This window comes from Ischnura elegans, chromosome 4, assembly GCF_921293095.1.
Source record: "Ischnura elegans chromosome 4, ioIscEleg1.1, whole genome shotgun sequence".
Lineage (NCBI taxonomy): Eukaryota > Metazoa > Arthropoda > Insecta > Odonata > Coenagrionidae > Ischnura > Ischnura elegans.
The window spans coordinates 53,402,869-53,427,950 of NC_060249.1; the positions used below are offsets into that span (position 1 = coordinate 53,402,869).

General features: G+C 37.5%; 1 protein-coding gene across 1 annotated transcript in view; it reads left to right on the forward strand.

Moving 5' to 3' along the window:
* The window catches only part of LOC124157484, a 64,144-nt gene that overhangs the window by 14,186 nt on the left and 24,876 nt on the right, over positions 1 to 25,082 (forward strand). The window contains exon 2 of the mRNA XM_046532220.1: positions 24,499 to 24,741. Coding sequence (XP_046388176.1) covers positions 24,499 to 24,741 — 243 coding nt within the window. The remainder of the gene's footprint in view (positions 1 to 24,498; positions 24,742 to 25,082) is intronic.

The following is a 25,082-nucleotide window of genomic DNA, read 5'->3' on the forward strand; positions in this document are numbered from 1 at the left end:
CAAGAAATACGACACACGTAAATTACGACAGCATCAAGGCTCCAAACGGGACAACCACAACTCGAAATAACTTGTTACCAAGGAGGCGACTAAAGGTGGAATAGCTTGAGACACATCAGGAAAGTGTGAGGGAGAGGGGAATTTATCACCACGAAAATCCCACAGCAGAACCCCCGTGAAGAGGAGGTCATATACCGTCACTTGTGATTGGCGATTGCAAACAAGCCAAGATGCGATTAAAAACTGTACACGTTGCCTCCCCCTCCACGCACACGTGTCGACGACCAAGCATGACTGATTCATCACTTGCGTGGTAACTAGTTTCGTTAACTATAATTGGGGTCGGGTGGCAATCATTGGTTATAGAACTGGCTAATTCCTTTTTCATTTCCCACACCAACTTTGAACTGAAGAGCTTACGTGTATAAAGTTAAAAAATAGTCTACTTTCAACCGAGGAAAATTTAGGTTAGCAAAACTTTGCGTTTATATCAGGCAGCTTTCATTATGCAAACCAAATGCTTTTTAGGGTATTATATCGTACTATCGATCGTATATCTAAATTATCCCGTTTAAATTAATAAATTTCCAGTGAATCGCTAGCACAAACACTTTCCATTTCCAAATCTATATCATTCTACGGGTTCCAAAAAACTCTGTTAGACCATACTTTAAAAAATATCTCTAGCTTGATAGCTGTCTCTTTCCATGAGTCTCGGTGATTGAGTAGCATAAATAAGAAGACCACGATGAATAAAATTAAAGAATAATTGAATGCATGCTTCAATCAATTAATTTGCTAATGTGAAATTTTAGGTTTAAACAGGTTGATTTCTATGTCAGCGTTCCATAGCACGCAGTCCCACAAAATTTTATAATTCTTAAATTTTATTCGAACGAGGAACCCACTCAAGACGAAGTTAATACTTCTGGTTTTATTGCATACGACTCTATTTATAGCTCAAGCAATGGTCATACGTTTTTGAACAGTGCTGAGGAAAACAAGGACAAATTAAAAAGTGAATGTTATGAAACCATTTGATAGAATTGAAAGAAGGCTCTTAATAGAGGAGAATTGTAGATCCAAATGCCGAGGAAGGATGGATATTGAAGTTCGTCATGGGATGTTAGGTAGGAAGCGAAGAAGGTAGAAGCGTTTTTTTCCGGAGAAGATAAAAAGCGGCATACCGCACGCCACGCAGAAGAATCGGAGCACATGGAACTCCAAATATAATCACATATTTTGGCGAAAATTGTCTCTTTTCAGCCTATTTTTTTCACGAGATAAATTGGCCTCTTAAATAAAAATTAATTCTAATTTATTGCAAATAATGCCGGTGAAAGTTTTTGTAAAATCCAGAGGTGAAGACTTGATCGAAATTTATCGAAAAAAGCTTAAAAAATCATCTTTAACATTAATTAACATGAAATGGTGAAGAACCTTGCAAACCAAAAGCGTTTAAAATGAATAGCTCGCCACTAACTCGAAAACATTAATTACTATTAAAAAATAGCATTAAAAACATAAATGAAGTGAAAAATGATTTCCCCAGTAACTCAAACCAAAGATGTCACATATTTAAACGCAGCAATTTGAGAATAAAATACTTGAAAAGGAACCAATATGCGAAACACTCAATATTCTCACACGACTCCAGTTTAGATTCAGTGCAAGGAATATTGGATGGCTTCCTTGATCAGGATCCCTCCTCACTATCAGTAAACAAATGAGAAATATCTCCTCCTACTGCCTACGGTAGTATAAAAGTTGGAAACATTGGCGTACCCAGCGAGGGGCAGGGGGTGGCGACTACCCCCCCACCCTGCCCCTCGCTGGGTACGCCCTCATCAGCGGAGGTCCATGTGCCGCCCTAGAAGTAAAAATTGCAAAAGTCTTTAAGAAAAATCAGTACTGAATTGAAACAAAAGCATTCAACAAATTTTCTTTGAACCCTCGAAAAATGATATCTATTAGTACAATATATGCAACTAAAATAAAACTATTTTTTCAAGAAAATAATTTCATTAACTAATGTCACAACTTGGTTTTCCCCCTCCCCCTAGACCATGCCTTGCTTGATTCCTCAGCCTAGACCATGGCTTGCCCCCCCCCCCCCCCCCCCCCCCAAGTTAAGATTCTGGGTACGCCCTTGGTTGGAAAATACCTTTTTTCGCAAAATATTATCGGACCTTAAGAGATGATGCAAAGTCAACGCACTCGTATAGACATGGATGAAATAATTTTCTAGGGTAACAGTTTCAAATATGGTTTAGCGCAAATATTTCTTTCCATTAATTCATAGCCTCTTGATGAACTTGATGAAAAGATATGGCTCGAGGTACGGAAAGGAAATATTTTTCATGCAAATGAATTTTATATTTTTTCGTTTGAACACTCAAATTTGAAGGGATGTCGTGAGCAAGAATATTTAAAATTGGGACTATGTACCTTGAAATATTAATGAAGCCTTCGCTGATATCATTCCTTGAGCGACGAAGCCTGTCTCCCACTAAAGTAAAAGATAGTAGTTTAGGAAAGCTAAATCTGATATCAGAACCTTGAGAAAAGTACGCTTAATGCTTTCATACATTCGTTCAAATCGATTACCTATCAGTAAGAAATTTACTCTCTCTAATCGGACATGCATATGTAAAGGTATTTTTTTACATCTCTTCACCAATGATTACGAATGATAATTCCTCAGTCATTTCCTATGAATTTTTTCCAATGCAATAATATCTCCTATCATATAACTGACCTTAAAGTAAAATAATTGAATATTTAATGTATTCATCCTACATCTGAGAAAGTTAAAAGAAAGAAGGCCTGAAGAAGCTGCAGAGCAAATGCCTCGAAACTTTCATGGGCTGCACTCCTGTAAAACATCTTCTACGAATTAAAAAGAAGCAGAGAGGCCGTGAAAAGGACGTGATAACGAATAGCTTCAAACGTTAAGGCCATAAAGATTGATATATGGGAGGGATCAGTTTGGGGTGATAATGACCTTGGAGCACGTGCTACCGGTTTCGCGCCCAGACCTATTGTGACCGTGATGACGGCGGGATTCTCATGTTACACATCCATTTGAACGAAATAATTGATCACACTATTCTTCCGCGCGAGTATGATTTCCCAGCCAAATAACCATAAACTAATGAAAGGGAACCAAATGAAGTCCTTTGCCCTTCGAAAAATTTGCGCTGACTTCATAAAAAAAATTGTCGATAACGCAACATGATCAATACTTGGCACGAGGATACAATCATTATACGGACGATAAAGGTCAAATGACAGTAGGAATTGGGAGATAGCAGAAATAAGATTCCTTTATACCTTCCAAGGACGAATATATTCCTGAACAATTCGACCGTGTCCGTTCCATAACCCACTTCATAAGAACGAAAACTTGGAAATACAGTAAAACTCGTTTTTAACGAATTTCAGGGGACCATCTTTCTATTTTGTTATAAATGGGATTTTGTTATATCCATAATAATGGATTTTGCCCGATACATCATAGGATTACCTTCAAATATTACGTAAATCTTTATTTCAGCAACAAATCCATATTCCGTGAATCGTCTTGATTTTAGCAACTAATCCGTAACAGTGAACAATCGTCCCACCCTTTCCATCAAACGGCTGCATTGGGAAGGCTTTTAAGATCAACAGTAGAACTACCTGTATGTGGTGATGGCGATGCGCGAAAACAGCCAATGATGAGGTAAGGGGTAGTTAAGAAGCGAGGATGGCCGTAATTTATTTAAAAAAGAGGAAATAATTCCCCAAAGGACCAAAGAATAGTTAGTATTAGCAGGTGTTTAGTAGCATCCAAACTCTTTAGATGCGAATAAATTAGCAATGACGATCAGAGGAAAGTTCAAGGGACCGGAAACTAACCTCGTTACATGCGTGATCGATATTGGCGAGTTTTACTGTAATTAATTGAGTAAAAACTATGAAAAGTTGTTTTCCTATCTTTTATCCCCTCAGCCAACACCCGGGAATAAGTTATTAGAGACGCATTTATCAAGAATTTATGTGAAAGTGAAACAAAACGATCTTCAAAACAGTTGGCTCGAGCGGTAGGCAATGTGGGTTGTTATTCAAAGTAGAGATTACGAGAATTAGACGATTAAAAACAATTAGTCAAAGAAAGAATTCACTCAGTAATTCAAGTAAGAGACGAGAGGCGCATTGGAGCTCCATGACACATTGATTGAATGCATTTTGTCACCGCAGAAGGCCATCAATCGCGCCGTTGTTTACAAAAAGCTTCCCGCTTGAAATTTATCTACGCAGAAAGTTCATATTTCTTCGCTCTTACGTTTTCCTCCACAGACTTGATTGATTGGATATAAATCTAGCGCTACAGTGAAAGTTTAACATTTGCTAGCACATTCGTTTAAAATTTCAATTTTCAGTGGATATGATCCGTTAAATAATTATTGTTCATAAAGAAATAGCGCGCCACTATTTATACTCCGTTGTCTTTCTGCTCTTTCACTCAGGAAATCTCGCCGATAACCACATGGGCACTCTTACAACTGGTATTAACCGTGAAAATACATACTAGTAGAATTTCCTACATTTCCTACCTTATAAGTTTTATCACTTTTTCTGATTTGTTTGCGCAAAAGATTCATAAACATGCAATTTTCGGAAAATACTTCGTGAGACAAGGGGCATTAGTAAAATTTGCCATACCTGCATATAGATGTATTAATATTAATGCGTTTAATGCATGTAAAATCTTTAATAAATTGCGTGGAGTCCAATTAGAAATATTCCGATGTGATTCGGCAAAGCATTTGCCGCAAAAGGAAAAAGTGGAAACACGATCGGTCAAGGAGCCTTGAGATATGAATTTTCACTCTCAACTCAGCCCTTAGGTTAAGGAAAACACAACGAAGGAAGAAAAGACACTGTGCTCAACACAATCCTCAAACTCAACTCACGAATGTAAAATATTCTCCAAAAAATATATCTCCTTATCCCTTTGTTTCCTACACAAATATGAAACTATTTTTCTGATTTCATTATGCTTCTAATGACACATTTACAGTAAAAGTGAGAACATTTAGTAACCAATTTCACGTAATTTCATGAAAAAAATCCTTCAAAACGATCATTAATTCTTACTAACTACTTAGGGACAGTAATACCAATAGGCTCTTTCGCTATTTCTTTATTTTCCATATTAATATAGTTCGAAAAATACTAACATCGTTACTCCTCGTCTCGATTTGTCGCCTACTTCCCGCGCTATTCGTGACAAAAATTCTACACTCTGAAGCCTTCCATGAATAAGTTAATGACGCCACGAACTCATACTCAGCGGGTCGCCACTTCTCTGCAGCTCCTCGGCCTCGCGCATGTCCTCACGCGGTACAAAATCTGAGCGACACACTCCTTATATGATAGCTTTTCCCTCGAGGAGTTAATAAACCAGAAATCGAATGACGCCACCAACTCACGAAAAGTGGACGGAAACTTAGGTGTCTCCTTATTGTAAAGTTATGAGAGAATTTTTTGGTGGGGAATATATATATATATATATTTTTTTTTTAAGTTAACTTTCCCATCAATCTGCCGACTGCTTTCAATGAATGGCGATTTCCAATAAAAGCGAAGGACCTCATTGGAAGGTCAGGTTCAAGGTGAATCTCTAATCATTAAGAATGATTTTTCCGAGGTTCATTGGCAATCGTTCGAATATTTCTAGCTTTGATATCCATCAATAACGCTAAAATAATAATACACGCAAATTACTTCTCAATGTCAAGTAATATAATCACTGACATTAGGTCAGCGAGAACTCTAGCGTTTGACTGGATTATGGGAATACCCCTACGGAAAACTTGCATTGATGGACGAAATAACACGACGCTATGGGATAAATTCCTCGAACATTGCCCACGAGATAGCTAATCACGAAGTCGAGTCACGTCGACTTGCTCGCCGACCTCATAAACACACCCACCACGCGGGATTCTCAGAGTCACGAGGGCTGGACAAAATCGCGATCCCCGCAAGTAAGGGACCAGATCACCAATGTTGTATTGAGGTGATCTCGTGAGAAAAAAAACAGGGCCTTGTCGACGACATAGGATATTTCGCTTTTTTCGGGTAACAGATATGACACGTACTATCGAATCCGAAGATTCCAGCGAGATGCAGTACATTTTTTTCTTATTGAAATAACAAGGAACAATTTTCCACAAAAATAAACTGTTATTCGTCCCGGGTTCCAATTTAAAAAAAGGAAACAAAGTATAAATTATGGTATCAGAGTACTAGCTTTAATTTCCCTCGGGAAAAGACGCGTATATGGTTGTTAATGTAACTTAATTATTTTAACTATTTAGATATCATAAGCATATCAATGAAATAAGGCCTATATCCTGAATCCCAAAAAATGTTCTTCCTGCGATGCCAAAATACCAACAAAAAGTGAGGTATTATATGCATTTATTCACGCTTAGGTTTAAAAAAATGGCAAGAAATTAAAATAATTTACCAATGGCAGATTAGTGCAATTACCATGAAGAATTAAATCGATAAACAATGGCAAAATTTTACTTGAAAATATTTTATGGTTAAAAAGGTAATTAAAATATTTTGTTCCAGTGGTAATCCAGCAACATTGCTTGCTTTTGAAACCCTTTTTATACCAACGGGCAAATGGAATATAATTTAAACATTCACGAAAAAACTTCATATATTCGATACTCCTTTATGAGTTTGAGATAACAGCCTCATCAATGGAATGTGCTCAAACTTTCGTAGAAACTCTACGCATTTTTAATTTTAATCCAAATGTATTCTATTACCGAGGAAATATAACTTATATGAAAAGAATTTTTCCATTTTACGAAAGTCAAATAAAAATTTTCGCCAAAAGTCGTTAACAAGCAGTAAATTATTCTTTATGACTAGATTTATTCCGAAAACAAAATCACCAAAAAATTCTTAAGTAAAGATTTATCAGTTATTACGGAGTACAGAGATTGATACGGAATAGTAATGTCGATAAATCATTGCAAGACGGTTAATTTCGATGAAAATTTAGCTCTTGTAAGCTCTCTATTGTTATTCAACAGCCCCATCAGCATCAATTGGTTTCTAACATCTCCGTCGAAAAAAATCAAGAGAATCTTGAACAGTCACGCACAATGAATACAAACAAAACTAAAGGCCCTAGCGAATAAATCATTTAGCAAAATAATTCTTCTCCGCTAGAGGCATTATAGCTAATGCGCTCATTTAGCCACCTGTCAATTATAATCGCAGGTAACCGTCCTAAAATTGCCCAATGATATTTATTACACAGGGCTCAAAACAATTGATGCTATCAGCAACGGTTAAGCTGGACAGCAGATAATGAAGAAGGCTAATGAAAAGGAAGGTCGGGATAGGACATCTTCATTAGGGTATTACGCCCTCAATTGCCATGGAATAAGTCTTGAGACATTACTACAAGTGAAAAGACCCGCAGCACGCAACGAGAATAGAGGAGGAAATATCACTTCTTAGGACATAAACCTCGTCCAATGCCACCCTCTTCATACGGCTACTAAGAAATGCGTGATTATTACATACCTTTTGAAAATTGAATATGACTTCCATTATGAGCAATGGTAAAGCTGATATCACGATGGTCGGTAAACAAATGAATGTAATCCAATAAGATTTTTTAATCCGTATTTTAAACTTGGAAATAATATCTTAGAAGATTTAACATTTTGTCATTTTGAAATTTTGGTTCTACATCAGAGGTACGCTTAATGTTTTTAAAATCCTACTGGAATATTTTACAGTATACATCAAAGAAAAGAAGGATAAATTTCACGATCGTCACAATGTAAACGCAGATGAAACTTGAAAAAATATCCAGCATTACATCAAAAGAGCTTCTGATGGATGTAAAAGCCTTATTGAATACATTTTAGATGAGAATACGACTTAAGTTGCTTCGAGTCTGTGCATTTTCTGCCCGAGCCAACACTGTTCGTCCAATTCTGGCTCGGTAGCATTGCCCAAAAATTACAACAAAATTATTCAAGCCAACATAAAATGAAAGGATTCCAAGATTACACCGTAATTTTAACTAAGTAAGACGTCATGAAAAAAGTCAAAATACGACCAATCAAGTGGAAGTCGAGTGCCCCCTTTATAGAAACTGCCGGAATCACGACATTAATAGCGCCTTGGAGATATCGCTTTGATTTGGAACAGCTGCACACATTTACTGCCGAGAATGTATGGAGCATCTACTTCATTGTAGTGACATGGGGTATCAATACGATACCTTGGGATATAAACCATAACAAGCTGTCTTAAACGTAGGTTACTGTATATTCGAGGACCAGCATGTACGAAGTCCACCACAACGCGAGCTAAGAGATCATAAAAAAAACCAACGGTGGAAAAGGACGGGAATGGGAAGAGTAGTTCGCTCAAAACTGGTAACTTGAATGCCTTTTGTCAAAGTGACGGGATTTGAAACGCTCGAATACGAAATTCAGTTCCCCTGTTTAATCAGAAAGCTCAAGCTCTTCCACGCAATTAGCATACGGGTGACTTCGGAAAGGGCAGTTTGCTCTGACGTCACTATCTGTCCAAATAGCGCATCAACTTAAAAAGGACGCATACCCCCTGCTTAACTGGTCTTTTTTGGAGACGGATTACTCTCTCAAAACTTATGCTATCATCTTGAAATTTTTGGTGTATCAAATTACACCATAGTCATCCCGATCCCAGATTGTTGTCTTCCAGATTTGATGATTTTACCTTTTAGTTATTTTCTCAGATACAATTTTGTCATGCCTGAGATACAGTCAAATGCTCAAAAGGGTCTACACTGCATGCCCTGGAAATTTCATTCGCAGTCTGAACAATAATACCAATGGGCTCCTTCGCTATTCATTTATTTTCCACAGTGATATCCTTCGATTAATAGAGAAATCCTTATTCATCCGTTATTTGATCCGTCGCCTACCTCTCGAGCTATTCACGACGAAAAATCGACGGCCTTGACCCTTCCACAGATATGTCAATGACGTCAAGAAATAGGACCAAGCGAGTTGCTGCTTCTCAGCAGTTACCAATTAATTACCAGCCCTATGAGAAATTTTCACGGAACGAGTAAATGAAAGAGAAATCGGATGATTTCACCAGCTCATGAAAAGTGGGCGGCAACTTTGGCGCTTCATTATTGTATACTTGTGAGAAAATTGATGAATGGGGAAGATTTTTTCGTTTTAATTTCACATTTTCTTTGCAAAGATGATAGCCTAAGTTATGGTCGGTTGATCTATCACCAAAAAGTTCGGTCAATAGGGGGCATGCGTTCCGCTATGCCTACCTTACGGGAGAGGATGAAACTCCCTCCTCCCCGCAATGAGCGAGCTTATACAGATTTTTCAAGGAGTTAACACCCCGCAATAACATTTATCTGGCATGGCAAACGAAGAATTTAATGTTCCCCGATGAATCTCTCTTGGTCACTCTTAGACTCAGGCACTGAAAGGCGGAAATGTCGTCCATTTACAAGCAGTGTATAAACATTCCTTAAAGGATATCTCACAATGGGGTATATGTCAAGGACCCGAATATGCAGCGAGCGTATGGGATCCGGTGAAGAAAGACTTAATCCGCGAACTGAATAAAATACAAAGGAAGGCTGCGCGTTTCGTCAAAACTTGCTACGGGCGTACACACAGTGTTACCCAGATGTAAAGTGAATTAGGCTGGAAGCCGCTGGAGACTTGGAGGCTGCGCGCAAGGCTTAGATTGCTTGAACAATTGAACAACTCTATATTTCCAGGTCTGATAGAAGCGATAAATTAAGAGAGATGTTTTGCCGAACGGATAGATATGGGAATTCGTTTTTCCCCCGAACCATAAAGGACTTTAATAAATGCTAGTCCCAACTTCGTTAGAGCACTTCATTTTTTAAGCTGTAAACGGCAGGTGTCCTAACACCCCCTGCCACATGCCTTTTAGGCGGCTTGCGGGGTATTATGTAGATGTAGACCCAATGGGGATCTGGGAAATATGTCATTCCATTAAGGGTTGAGAAATTTTCACTGAACGAGTAAATGAAACGGAAATCGGATGATGTCACCAGCTCATGAAAAGTGGGCGACAACTTTGGCGCTTCTTTATTGTATAGTTACGAGAGAATTGATGAATGGGGAAGATTTTTTCGTTGTAATTTCACTTTTTCTTCGCAAAGATGATGGCCTGAGTTTTAAGGATTCGAGGGAAAAAAATATATATGAAGAGACGTGGTTACCCTCTGCCACTATGATTCGGGTACTTGTTACGCCACAGGTAAGTTTCATTTTGTGTCGGTCAAATCGGATGAAACGTTGTTTTCCCAAGCCGGAGTCCGATTCACAGCTGAGCGAACAGCGTCCTGAGACCTTGGGCACGGCTAATGTTCTTCCTCGGAGCAGTGCGTGGAGGCGGTACGTGGTGTCCGAGCGTAACCGATTCACGTGCAAGGGAATTAAGTCGAAGCGAGGGGTTGACGCATGCATCAATGGGCAAGCGCCAATCGGTTGGCATCGCTCATGGCGGGAGTGAAAAAGGCGGGCAAACGACCACGTGACGCCCTTCCCAAGCGCCCTACCCCGCCCTGACCTAATATCCCACGCGCAAAATTTCAGGTCAAGTGGCCAACGGATGAACTCGCGACCAGGTTTTTTATCGGGGTTGTGGAGGGAGAGCATTCGCACAGGACAAAAAGATTAAAATCATATTATTCGTTTGGATCCGATCATAAACTAAGTTATCTACTTGGAGGAGAATTGGGAGTCATATATGAAAACTTATGGCGGAAAACTATGGCCAAGAGAAGGAACAGTTTGTTCAAAATAACGTAACTGCTATACCTTAGATTAAACATGCATAGGAGACCTTGCAGGAACAAGTGACTTTGTACGCAGTCACGCGCACGGGGGCAAAGTTAAATACACCGAAGGATGAAGTTCGCCATGAAAAAATATTTGACTTAGCCGAGATTCGAACCCGGATCTCCCGATTGCCGGTCAGACGTGCTAACCAGTTACACCACCAAGCCATTTTCTCAGAGCGAACTTCGGGATGGGCTTTTTGAAATTCGTCGTCGCAGACCAGCGGCAAAATAAGGGTTTTTCACCCTGACAGTGGCTTAGTAAGCACGACCCTCACCACATGTACCACAGTGTGGACTTGTGACGTCAACATCTTGTTCGGTAAAACCCAATTGGGAGACCCGGGTTCGAATCCCGGCTAAGTCAAATATTTTTTCATGGCGAACTTCATCCTTCGGTGTATTTAACTATGCATAGCAGAGATTATCGGTTTTTGCGCATTCGACGGAGACTGAAACGGCCTAATCTGAGATCTCGGATCAGATAGATCTGTCCTGTCTGGCTGTCCACAGTTATTTCTTTTACTTTCATATTTTTTATTTCGATTGAAAGTCTCCATTAAACTGATTACACACAGGAAAAATGTTAGGATTTTAATGAAGTTTATTCATGCCTATTTCATTTGCTAACTTACCTCATTTACCGAAATAATTATTTAGTTGAGGTTTCAGCGTCAGCTTTTGGTGATGGCATATCCGCCTTGGGCGCTCTTGTCAGGGGCGCAGCTAGGAATTAAGGCTGGGGGGGGTTTAAGTGCAGCTAATACCGGGGTGTGTGGGGGTATGGAATACCCACCAGGATAAGCGGTAAGTGCGAGATTAATAAATTGCGGAATTTTAAGATAAATGGTTCAAAATGGTGAGTTTTACGGCTTTCTGAGGGATATTTTATTAATCCTTATACTATTCTATTAGTAATATCAATCCAATTAAATAAAATGGATTAAACTTAAAAATTTCTCTGAGCTCTGGGGGGGGGGGTTATCCCCCAAAACCCCCCTCGCTGCGCCACTGGCTCTTGTATATAGTTACTCCGAGGATAGGGCATTTACGTTTTGTACATAGTTACTCTGACTCTAGTAAATTTTAGTTACATTTTTAAGTTTGTTTCAGGGTTAATGGGTATGGGTATCAACATAGAGAGCATATAGAGAGCATCGATGTGCTCCTTAAAGATGTTCCTTCGTATTCGATCGGAGACAATAAATAGAAATCACAACTTGTCCGTGTACAATTGCAATATCACTCATCGTCTCTTAGCCATAGCATAACATTTGGTAGTATTTTAAATAAAAACTAAATAAAAATATAAACTCTCAGGTTGGTTTGAATAGATGATAGTAGACGTACTGCAAATTTCAGAGCACGCTAACCTATGTGAATCTTGTTAATTCCCATTCTACCCATGAATTTTGATATTTTTTTACACATAAATGCATGTTATGATTGACTGCAACAATGCATACCTCATATGAATACATATTGTGCAGTGGAAAGAAATAGAATTTAACCACGGAAAAGGTGTCGGAAAATAAATTAAGAAAGTAAAAATCAAGGAAAAAGTCAATGGGTACAAAATGCGGAAAAAGACAAGTCTAGCCTTCTGACATTGTCATAAAGGCCGCGCATAAGCTACTCGAAGAGGAAAATAAGCGTTCAATAGAAAGAGTAAGAAAAGAGAAAGTATGATTGTGCAAAAATGGGAGCTAAGAGATGTCGCTGGAGATATCCGCATTGGATTTAATTCCCTCGTTAATCAAGAATAGCACAGGAATATGAGGAAAATAGGCGAAAATTTTCATCTGGAAAGATTAAAGCCGCATAAACGAAACAAAGAGCAAATTCGAGATGACTTGATGGCTCAAATAAACACGTACGAAAACATTACATTTTTTTAATGCATATTTATTGTTAGCGCTTTCAATAATCTTCTGTGTGCATGAATCCGTGGAGGAAACCAACAGAGATAATAGGAAAATAAGGAGATAATGAGCAAAAGAGCATTAACTCACCGGCGAAATCCAATTGCAGTCATTTTCAGCCGGCTTCAACTGTTCACCTACAGTCAAGTTCACTCACAGCACCGGCCGAATATTCTACGCGTTGGATTTCTTTTCCGATGAAGCCTCTCACTCTAAGGATATATAAAATCGTATGCATGAAGTCATTCATTGGCTTTAAAGATAAAAAAGAAGTAATTCTAATTTACTTTCATAAATCAATTATTTCACCACGATGACAATCTACTTGGATTTTAGATGAATGAATGTACCTATCTACATTATTAAATAAATGATCGACTTGATGCTTCATGCGTAGAATGGGATACTAACAATTATCATGGGATATTAACAAGATTAACGTAGGTTAACGTGCTCTGAAATTTGCAGTACGTCTACTATCATCTATTCAAACCAACCTGAGAGTTTATATTTATATTTAGTTTTTATTTAAAATACTACCAAATGTTATGCTATGGCTAAGATGATGAGATGAGATAAGACAATCGACTTGATGCTTGGGGCTTGATGGACATTTGATGAATACACTTCGAGAAGTTATGAAGGAACTGAATTAGGGCTGGTTTTATAATGCCTCGTTAACGCTAACCATAAGATGATGCATTCTTTAACGTTACCTTGAAGTGGTTGAAAGTTCTGGTTAGCTTCTGCATTAGGTCAGGTTTCAAGCTAACCAGAGCTTTCAACCAATTCTAGGTAACGTTAAAGGCTGCATCATCTGACAGTCAGCGTTAACCAGATATTATAATACAATATTTTAATAAAATCACTGTCCCCTCCATTCACCATTGGAACTCGTCATTTATTAGTCTCTTGGATGATAATTTTAAACGACACCAAATAAAAATATACGCTAATAAAAAAGTCTTAGTTGACATAATTTTAAGTATTATTTCTTCAGCTTGTAAAGTCTATTTAAACTACAATTAATTATATTACTACGGAGGCTTCCGCGGTGAGTTGATTGGTGATGGTTTTCCGGGTTTACACCGCGTTGATTCATGTTTTTGCGGACGACAGTTTCGGGCGCGTTCCAGCTCCCGTCTTCGGGTCCAAATGAAAACCCGAAGACGGAGATGATGATGACGGAGAAGAAGATGGGTTTTCATTTGGACCCGAAGACGGGAGCTGGAACGCGCCAGAAACTGTCGTCCGCAAAAACATGAATCAACGCGGTGTAAACCCGGAAAACCATCACCATACAATTAATTATTTTACAGCATGATTCCTAAAGAATTTCATCATTCTCAGCATGGCGAGGGCGTTGAGTTCCTTGCGTCATAATTAAACTCCTGATTTCAACACAAAATATGCCTATACGGTATTATAACGTTGGTCGATTTTTTTAAGGGAGAAATATTTTTGAATCTCCTAAATAGACATTGAGATTAATATCAAAAACTAAAACTTTTTTCCACAATTTTATAGATTTCATAGATAGCAATGCATCGGTGAGCTAACCTAAATTAAAAACTTCTAATCTTAAATTTTCCAAGGCACAAATGAAAGAGGAAAAATCATTTTCGATCGGGCTAAATATTTTTAAATTCCATGTATGAACAGCAAAGAAGAATATCCACAGGTGTCATAGGTATGATAGTATGTTGGCCATCTTGTTCATGTTGGTTCAGGTATTTCTGGCATCATAAGAGTTTCCTCCTCATGAGTCATGGTATAGGCTATAAATTGGATAATAACGACATATTTATGGAAAATAGGACATGTTAATTTAAAAAAATAAAGATAAGAGTTATCCCGAAGCACGCAACGTTAATAAGAAATTCAAGGAAATTAGTCTTTGATGGGAAGATATCTTATCACCGCAATGAGATCTGAACTTGCATTTATCAAACTGTCCATAGTTCACGGCCATTCGTCTTTCGATAGGCTTGATTAATTCTTCGGTGGCTTGATGTCATAACAACGGCTGTCTACTTATTCCACTGTAACATGATAATGCGATTTACGCCCCTTTTGGCGTCCACATTTACTATAATGAGTGATACAGGGAAGTGGTGATATTTGCAATGACACTAAAGCCGGGTTATCCACCAGGAAACAGGTTTATGTGGTCATTACGCACATTCTCCGGATGAAACCGTGAGTTGATTTCATCAACTCGAAGCCATTAATTCATTCACTGCGTAAACATACATCCGAGAAGTGAACACCTTGTGCTAACGCCTGCAGGGAAGTAATATCTGAGATCAATATTTGAATTAACCTGAAAAAAAACTCGATCACATGCCAACACAACCATAACAGACTCCTATTAAAATTCGCTTTCTTTCCTTTTTACATTTCATGATAGAAACAGATAGAAAAGTCGAATCAATGCGCTTTCATACAAAATCCACTTATTATAAATTTGTAAACAGAAAATTTAAATTCTTAAAGCGAGCCGTAAACTTATGATACATAGGGTATCAATTCAAACGCATCAGAATTTATAATATGTTGAACTCTCGTAAAAATACTTAACATAAGTCTTTAAATATGATATGGGAAAATTATATTTATTGTTCAAAACTCAGAAAATAACATATTTCAAAAAAATCCCTCTAATATCAGAAGACTAATTCATATGAAACATAAATGAAATTTCTATATAGCTCATATATATCTGGCCTCATTGGAGTTTCCTAGTAATGATTTATGATACACGTTGTTAACTGGGTAATAAAAAACCAAGAGCTCTACGTTTTAAATTTACTAGTCCCGATTTCTCTTGGTGGGTGGACGAAAATAATAAATATTTTGTAAATATGTACCACGAGAAAAACTTCGATGTTAAAAATCATTTAACTTGATCTGAATTCGAAACTGGAACTCTCGATTTCTGTTAGTAAACAATTTTTACCCGCTTAAAACAATCACTTGATTTGATCGGTAATAGAAGATGGATTTCCCGATTTCTACTATTTTAATCGTTAAAACTCGGGCAAGTTCATTTATTCTGTACGCAGCGAACTTCTTCTCTTGGAATTATTGGCACGCGAGCACAAAACAATATACAAGGAACCTTTTTTTATGCAATGTGTAAACTTTTACCCAATTTGGTGACAGCAAGCTCTAAAAAATTTACATTAACATACATAGAGGTTAATTCCATCATTTGATTATTTTATTACTGGGCCTATATATCTGATGGCCAAAGGAAGCGTGCACAATAAATAGGACGCAAATTTAATATATAATACGTACGCAAATTTTGCTCAAATACGCTGGAAACGATCATTCGACCGAGGATAACTGAATAAATAATTCAACTCTCATTGAATATTATCTCTGGAAATTTTTTTCATCACATCTCGTTCCATTAATTTTGACCACATGCTTATGATAAACATAGAATGTTTCCTTTGATCTTTATCAAACACAAAATAAACGTATTCCAATATTTTTATTTCTAGTTCAATTTTCACGAACAAAGTTATTTATAATAATTATCAAACTTTCACCCTGAAGCCATAGCAAGATTTAAGGTCACATCACCCCGAGAAACATGGAATAAGTCGACATAATAAGTATTTAGTTATCGGCGCACCTAGAGGCGTATAAGGTGGGAGCCCAGGATACCGCCCCTTCCCCTGAAATGAGGAATTTTGCGACGCAGCCTGAATAGGTTAATGAATCATGCGCGAAGACAGCCCCGGCATGCAGTCCTTCACAGTGGCGTAACTATGGGGGAGATAATATCGGAATATGATGAGGGGATAGATCCCCTCCCAAAGCCTCCGACAAATCAAAAAAATATATTTAAAACTACTGTGTATTTTTGACTTACAATAAATGCATCTGCTTAAAGTAAAATACTCCCGAAAACCCCCGTTGCCTGGGAGGGAGGGTCCCCTTCCCATGCTCCTCCATTTCAAAATCATATTCCTGATTACGCCACTGGTCCGTCATATACATTTCCGTACATATTTCATTTTCCCTTATTCAAAATTACTTATCCTAACCATACATTGATCTGGTTCTCACCCTCTCCTTTTATCGACCCATCATTTAAAGTTATCGGTAAGACTTTTCAGCTCGTGTACAGATGAGAGATATCCTCTCTTAATATTTCCTCTCTCTAGAGGAAATCCTGAAGGGTCGCAATGGCATAGCTGAATTAGATAAATATTTCTGAACTGTTCTGATAGGCGCCATTGCTACTCTACTGTGGTTACGCACTACGTTGGGGCCAAACCAATGTTTGAAGTGACTAAAAGTGGTCTTCAACCGTACGAATATGAGAGAATCCCTCTCCCTCCCCTCCCCCGGAATGAGGATGAGCCACTGGCCGCAACACTCGTTGGTAAAAAACCCATATTTTAAGAAGGCATATTCATGGGGCGTAAAATGTCTTCGGATAATCTACGTGTATAAAAGAGGATGTCTGTTTATGCATTTCCATACAGCTGCACCAAAGCTTGTACATGGGTGCGTCTCATACTCTCAAACCTTGTACTGTTACTTTCGATTGCGTCTAACACGTAGGTACTTTGCCTCCTTTTTTCACTACCGAACCCTGCAAGTGTGCTCAGCGCCACCAAGCACCCATTCCTCACCACCTGCTTACCCTCCCACCTTCCGATATTGTCCCTATTCACTCTGCCATGCTTGCATATCTTTGCGCGCACTGCATGCGTGGTGAAGGCCAATTTGGTGACTTCCAATTCCAAGACTGCCTTTTCTCGCAACTTCGCCGTTCACAAGTAAATGGCCCACGAATAATCTTGCAGTAAGTTTAACAAAGCATTCCGAAAAATCGTGTTTCTTCTTAAGTTCTTTCATACTTTCCCATTCAGAGGTCAATATGACCACAATTCTCATTTATAAGTTTCCCCTTCTCTGGGTACAATCCTTTCCGAGCAACGCCGGGTGGCCGGCTAGTCTCTGCTAAAGATCTCGACCGCAACACTGATTTCTACTCTTCGTACACAGACACCTCATCGTCATCCTCATCACTTTGTTCCGTTTCCTACTACGTCTCAATTGTATCTTGCTTTCATGTGACTGATTATCTTTTTACTTCGTGACAAGCATTTAATTTTCCTTTCCGCGCATTATTCCATACTGAATTAAAATTGGTATCGTGATGCTTGAAATGCTCATTGACTACATAAAAGTAACTCAAGCATTATCTTACAGGAGCCTTTTTTTTACAGCTCCCACCGGAAAGAATTTTATTTCCTCTGATCACTTAATGTCTTTCGTCTCACATTATTCGAGAACTTCCCTCATCATTTGAGACTACTCACATTTTGCGCTCGGAAAAGTAGTCTTAGCTTAGTCATTTCAGATCTTCTTTCAATTGTTCTATTATCAAATAATGTTTAACATAACACGTATATTATCATTTTAAACTATTACTAGTCCTTTTTCATTGTTTAACAACAGCACATTTAATTTCATGTGTTTATGACAATATTTTATTTTTAAAATTCGGAAATAATCTGTAATTTGAAATTTTATCGGTAATTTGAAAAATAATAAACAGATAATGTCTGGAGTGTTAAATTAAGGGACTCTTTCACTGACTTATATTTTAAAATGAGAACCATGGTTCTCTCATCCACTAGTTCCCACAAAGGCTATTTCGGGAAAGACTTTATAGGAAAATATCCAGCAACATTTGTATTTAGCGGGTTAAGTTCTATTAATGAACCATTTTTGACTCTGGAAGATATCGAATTTCTCGTTTTTTTCACTACGTCATTGAGCAAATTACTTGTCATAAAAGTGTTCACCCTCATTATAGTATCGATATCAGTAAGAAATCAATTTACCTAATGCATTGGTTTCACGTCTATAATATGTTTATATTACAAAGATTAATACTATGAATAACGAAATATAGGGACAGTGAACTAAGCGGAAGACATAACGAAATATACTTATTCTTCTCAACTTGATTTATACAACTAGCAATTCAAGATTCAAAGTTATTCTAGTTCTAAAATCTAAAAAAATAACGCCAATAATGAAAACAATCAAGTTTCTTTGAACATAAATAGATAAGAAAAGTAAATTGTTCTATTCCTCCTAAAGCATCTGACGTTGAAAAGTTACACCTATAACAATTAAGGACATATTTATACCGTTGTAAATTAATTTAACATGCAACCTGTGAGTAGGATGCAGTATACGGTTTACCCTCAATATCTGCCGATTCACCCCGAGAAAATTCAATTCCATAATTATACGAGGATCAGGAAAATAATTTCTTCATCAATAAGTAAAAAAACTACTGTCAAATAAGCGATTATATTTATGTATAGGTAAGGTAAATTCTCAACCAACGGTATTTCTCCGACGATTTTTATCATCAATAATGGAGAAATACTTGTTACGAATGGAATTAGCATAATGCATTTTTAGTATTTTAGCCGCATGGTGTTCAGGTATCCAAGATTTCCTTGAACGATTTGTAAGCAATCACCTCGCTCACTGGAACCCACTAGCATTTTATTTATTCCGACGTTATTTACATAATCCTATAAAGTGAGAAATTAGGGCGTACACGGCTCGCAAGGTACTTGTTAACTACTTACAATGAGCCGTTGGAATAATTGCTAGCACACACACAGCATTTATTTTCAAGAGGCAAGAATCGGAGCAACGGCACTTTGGTTACGCAGCGATGTCAGAGTTATTGGATAACATCTGCATAAAAATAACGCTAATGATAACAACATTCAAGTTACCTAATAAAAAAATACCACATAAGTTCTAAATTCCAATAAAGTAAGTAGATAGATAGTAATTTAGTGCATTTAGTCCTGCTGATGTATCTTTTCCAAAAAATATTAATAAAATAAATAAATTAGCTATCCACACATATATTAGGCATACTCAGCTGTCCCAACTATCGAAGCATAAAATTTTCTTAAATGCAAGGATTTTAAATTGACCCAGACCCAGTTACATTATGAACCAGTTACATTATGAACGAAGAACACGAGTAGCACCTTTTCCTTTGTCATATTACTTCTCATGTGATCAATAGATAAACATACCTATTTGACATGGCTTTCTCTCACGTTCCAATCGCATGAACTCCAGAGCGGTTTCGCTGGAGACTTCAACGCTCGAGACACTATTTTCAGTGAGGAACTGATAAAGCGAAATGTGAAGAAAAATCTTCTCCACTCTAATTCTACGTTGATATTATGCATCTTGCATTTTAGTATGGATATTTCTGTAATTTATTATTTGTTTTTCTGTGTCGTCTCCCATTCAAGAAAAAACGAGCAGGTGCCAACATTCAAACACTTCCATTTCCAAAATCTAGAATATAGCAAAACATTTTTATATCTCTGTAATATCTCAAAACATTGTTGTTATAAACTCAGCTTCTCGGTTATCTAACAGCATTTAAATCTGGAAGGTACTAAAATCTCTGCTCACAGCAACTTAATTTCCCTTAACTTAAATATTATAAACCAGAGAAATACATTAAACACTCCTTCAATCAATGCACATTACGGGTATTTATCGGGATCGATTTCAGAGGACTTGGAATACTTTGTTTTGTTTTTGGAAGAAAAAAATTATTATAGCTACTGGTTAATTTAAATGAAAATTAAGTCTTTTATCTACTTATGGTCCAAAACTTACCCCATTTTCAGCTGCCGTTCTTTTTCTCTCTTTGAGTTTTTAAGCCTTTTTTTGTGCCAAGTATAGTTTTCACGTACAAGGCATAAGGATATGTACTTCACTGCCAACGAGAATATTAGAGTAAGACCTTTTCCTATATAGCAAATGAATAAGAAGATAATATTGATCCCCTAGAGAAACAAAGAACTTTCGTCCATCATGCTCAGTTATCTCGAGTAAATTTAAGATACACATAATGCATATTGAGACAGCCATTCTTACGGAAAGCGAAATGTGAAGTGAACGCTGTCATCGTTATGCGTGTTCAAGCTTTACAGTGGATTCACTAGGTTCTTTGAATAAAATAGAAAGTTGCCACATTTGAAAAAAAATTTGTTTCTTGCCATTTAAATTATATGACTGATTAGAAAAAAGTCGTTTTTGAACCTATTGGAGCGAAAATTTATTAACACAAAAGACTCAAATCTAGCTGATCAAAAAAAATACCGAGTCAGAATTATACATAAATACCAAGTCCATTCATTTTTAAAATCTATATTTTCTGCGTCAACTGCAAGTCCATGTTCTTGGGATCAAACACACGGAGTTGGACCACGTGCCCGGTAGAAAAAAGCGATCAGTCAATGGATTAATCGTGAATTAGGAATATTCTCAGGTCCTGAAACTCGTGACTAAGGTCCTCCACTAAATAATATCGTTTGCAGCGATAGTACAAATGCGACTGAAATATTACACATCGGTAATAATTTCTCGACACTTTAACTCTAAAAGAAGGCTGAGCAGCGAAATTCATCAATAGTTTTGAACTTAAAAATTTTGATCCCTTACCGGGATAGTGATGAGAAATCGTCTGACGATTAGGGAACAAAATTTGCTGTCTCCTGCATGGCGAGTGTAAACAAGAGCGTGTGTGATGCCTGATCAGGCTGCTCAGTGATCAAAAGCTACGATCAAGTCGAAATCCTCAGCTTAAGTATTTTTACGGGAAATGGATGAAGTCAGCATACTTTTTACTTTTAATTTTTAATGATAACCAAATGTTTCCCCTTGAATGATTGGGGAGCGTGGTAGACGAGTGGGTGGAGCACTTGGCTATTGACTGATGGGTTCTGGGTTCAAATCTCGTACTAAGCATCCGTAAATCCCAAATAAAATCCTCAAAGCGCGAGGTGGCCCAGGGAAAGGAACTGATCCCTACCCCCTACCCTGAATGAGTGATATTCACACGCCTGTGGCTTAGACTGGGGTGAGCTTTATCCTCACCCATCCAAACCAGACTTCGGGTGAAATCACTACGTGAGAGTGTTTGATATGTTGGAAATAAAATTTACAACCGAAATAAGTAACATACACAAAACGCTATTACTGATTCCAGCCAATCAGATCCATTGTATGATGTTGAATTCTGTAATTTCTATCTTGGTCCCTTGAGCAGAAGCCGATGAGCCCTCTCGTATAAATTTATTTCCTGCGTTGCCTCGCATTCATTACGGTAGCAAAGACAATACCAATCGACGGAAGCATTTCCCGGTCGAGATGCGCCACGCGATGACCATTTAAAGTCTCCGGGTTGTTCGCTGTAATGCAACTGATTGTATCGGATGAGATCAATGGTCGCTTATGGACAACTCCACGTAAGATTGTCGATAGTCACGTCAGGAACCAACATAAAGCTTTTGATTGGAAACTCAGAGCACGAATATGAAAACTCTTCTTCACAAAGATAATTCTGATCCGAGTTGTTATCAACAGCTGGTCAAAAAGTTGCAAGATGAATGCTATTCGAACAAACAGAAATGAAACACACTTGCGAAAAATAAAAAATAAATGTTCAAAAAATAAATTAAAGAAAAAATTCATGAGAAAACGTCACCTTAGAAAACGCAGATCCTCTAAGATAGCAGAAAATAAATCTAGCATAGATTGGCGCACGAAAAACGATCTGTACTTTCATTTCTCTTTCCAAATGATTTCACTACTTGAATCATTAACTAGTTCACTTTTCACCAGCTGCTCGTAAGAAATAACAATTTCATAATTATCTCAAAAAATATCCACGAAAATTCTATAACAATTACTAAGATTTTTCATTGCTTGGAGTTTTTTTTCCATTATTGTTATTTCAAATGACCATACGATGCTTTACTGTATGAGTGAAATTTCGATAAAAAAGCCATAAATACCTTGGTCTCGAGCATCGGAACACTATTCACGGAAAATTTAACGACTGCTTTCGATTCCTCAACAAGTGAATAAACATATAAAAATTACCGCACGACAACTGATCACTTGGTATAAGGCAAAGGAAAAAAATTAAATATATACCGACTTAAGTTTCCCAAATTTATAAAAATAAAAATTTTAATGCTTTTTTTTTTAAATTTCTGCATCATTCATGATTAATCAAACGCTAGAAACGATATATCAAATTAAAATCAAATGATGCAAATTTGGAATTTTCGATCACAAACGTTTTAACGTTTTTCCTTTTAGCCTTAAAGAATAGGAATCTTGATTCCAAGTGGGGATCACAATGATATTATTTTAATCGCCTACCATCCATGAAACATGTATCCACAATATCTTTGCGACTGAAATGAAGGCCCAATTTGTTTGGGTCGTGAGGGCGGAGGGCACGTGACTTCCTGAAAACCAGCCAAAATGGAATAGGTGTAGCCTTTACTCCGGGAAGAGCCTTGTTACCTAGTCGGTGCGTCAACAGCTCTTGCGGAATCTAGGCTCCAGAAAAAGATACCAGGGCTTTCAGAGTTTATTTGTACAATTTAAGCCCTTAGACTCTTACGTTCACGTCAACTGTCATATTGCATGAACATTCCTCCACTCCTCCATTCCTCCACTCCTCCATTCCTCCACTCCTCCATTCCTCCACTCCTCCATTCCTCCACTCCATTCCTCCACTCCGTTCCTCCTTCTCATGTAAAAAGGATCATAAAAACGACAAATTACTAAATATTTTTCTGATTAATTTCGTATAATTTATTCTCCCTTCTTCCAATGCTGTACTACCTTAAAAAACCGTCCAACATATTCAAAGTTCAAGAAATTACGTCCTTTTTCGTAGTTTTTTTTAAATAACCAAGTCATCTACGAATAAAACATGCATAAATTAACAAACCAACAAAACAAATCTAATACGAGAAATAAGTTAAGCAACCTTTAGAGACCGAAATCGGAAAAAAACTTATTAAATCTCCATGCGTAATTATACCGCAGAATTCACACGCTTAAAAAGAGAAAATGCCATCAGCTCGACAGTTTCGAAGGATTTAGAAGTATACAGATGAGTAACATATTACATTATAACATCTAATGCCAGAGAAAATTTTTGTACACGCGTGTATCACGTTAATAAGTTCCTTATTTTGGCTCGACCGTCACAACGTTTTTCACAAAATACTCATCAAACCTGGATGATTCAGCCAAAGGCCTAAGTTAATGCACCAAGAAATTTCATGGTGCCATTAAACGAATATTTCAAAAACCTCGTTCATAACAACTGAACTTGACTTAACTAAGCCTGACTATGGAATAATATGCTTGAGAATATCGCCTGAAGGTTAAAAAGTGAAGAGTAACTAGACTTGGCATTGTCGTCAGTTGAGAAAATTTGAACTTCATTTTAATTTAAACCAATAGCAAGTAAGGTAGCAATGTCTATCAATAGTTATGTATACTATCTAAAAACTTCAAAATCAATTTTACGTCTGAGCTCCGATTGATGAAATATTTCATTTTTCGGTCAATATGCCAAGTTACGCCAAGTTAATTTAATGTGAACCGGGCTCTTTTTATAAGTCATCTACATTTCCATCCGATTCCTAATTTATTTGGCATTTGAAAAAAAATTATCAATGACATGTAATCAAGATACGATTTTTTATCCCAGCAAGAAACACCTCTCAATCTCCCTTTCTCTCTTTACTCAAGGCAGAAAATGGACGCCGGCAAGTCGAGACGAAAGACTCGGAAGACCCTTACCAGCGATACGGTCGCTCGGTGATCGCGCGGGCGGGGGTGGCCTCGTGGTGCGCCGTGCGGTACGTGGCCGACTGCGTGGTGAGCGTGGTGGTGATCGGATCGCTGGTGGTGGTGGTGTGGCGCGGCGCGTGGTACCTGGTGGACAGGCTCCTCTTCCCCGAGAAGCCAGAGTGGTCGGCCTGGGGATCCCTGGTCAGTGAGAGCACACACATTGCTTACACTAATGAATGAATTTGTTTATACTAATAAAAATCACATAAATAATTTTTATAAATTTCTAATCACATAAATTATATGTTTATAGTAATGTAAACCTAGTAAATTAATTGTTTATAACAATGAAAATAGCAACATTGATTTGTTTATAATAATTACAATAATTTAAAATACTTGTTTAAAATAATGAAAATTACATAAATTAATTTTTTATACTAATTTATTTGGAATGCTTCCACGAGTAGTAGATTTTCTCATGGTTTCCACCGCGTTGTTTCATTTTCGATGACAGTTTTACCGGTATTCCCCAACCAGCC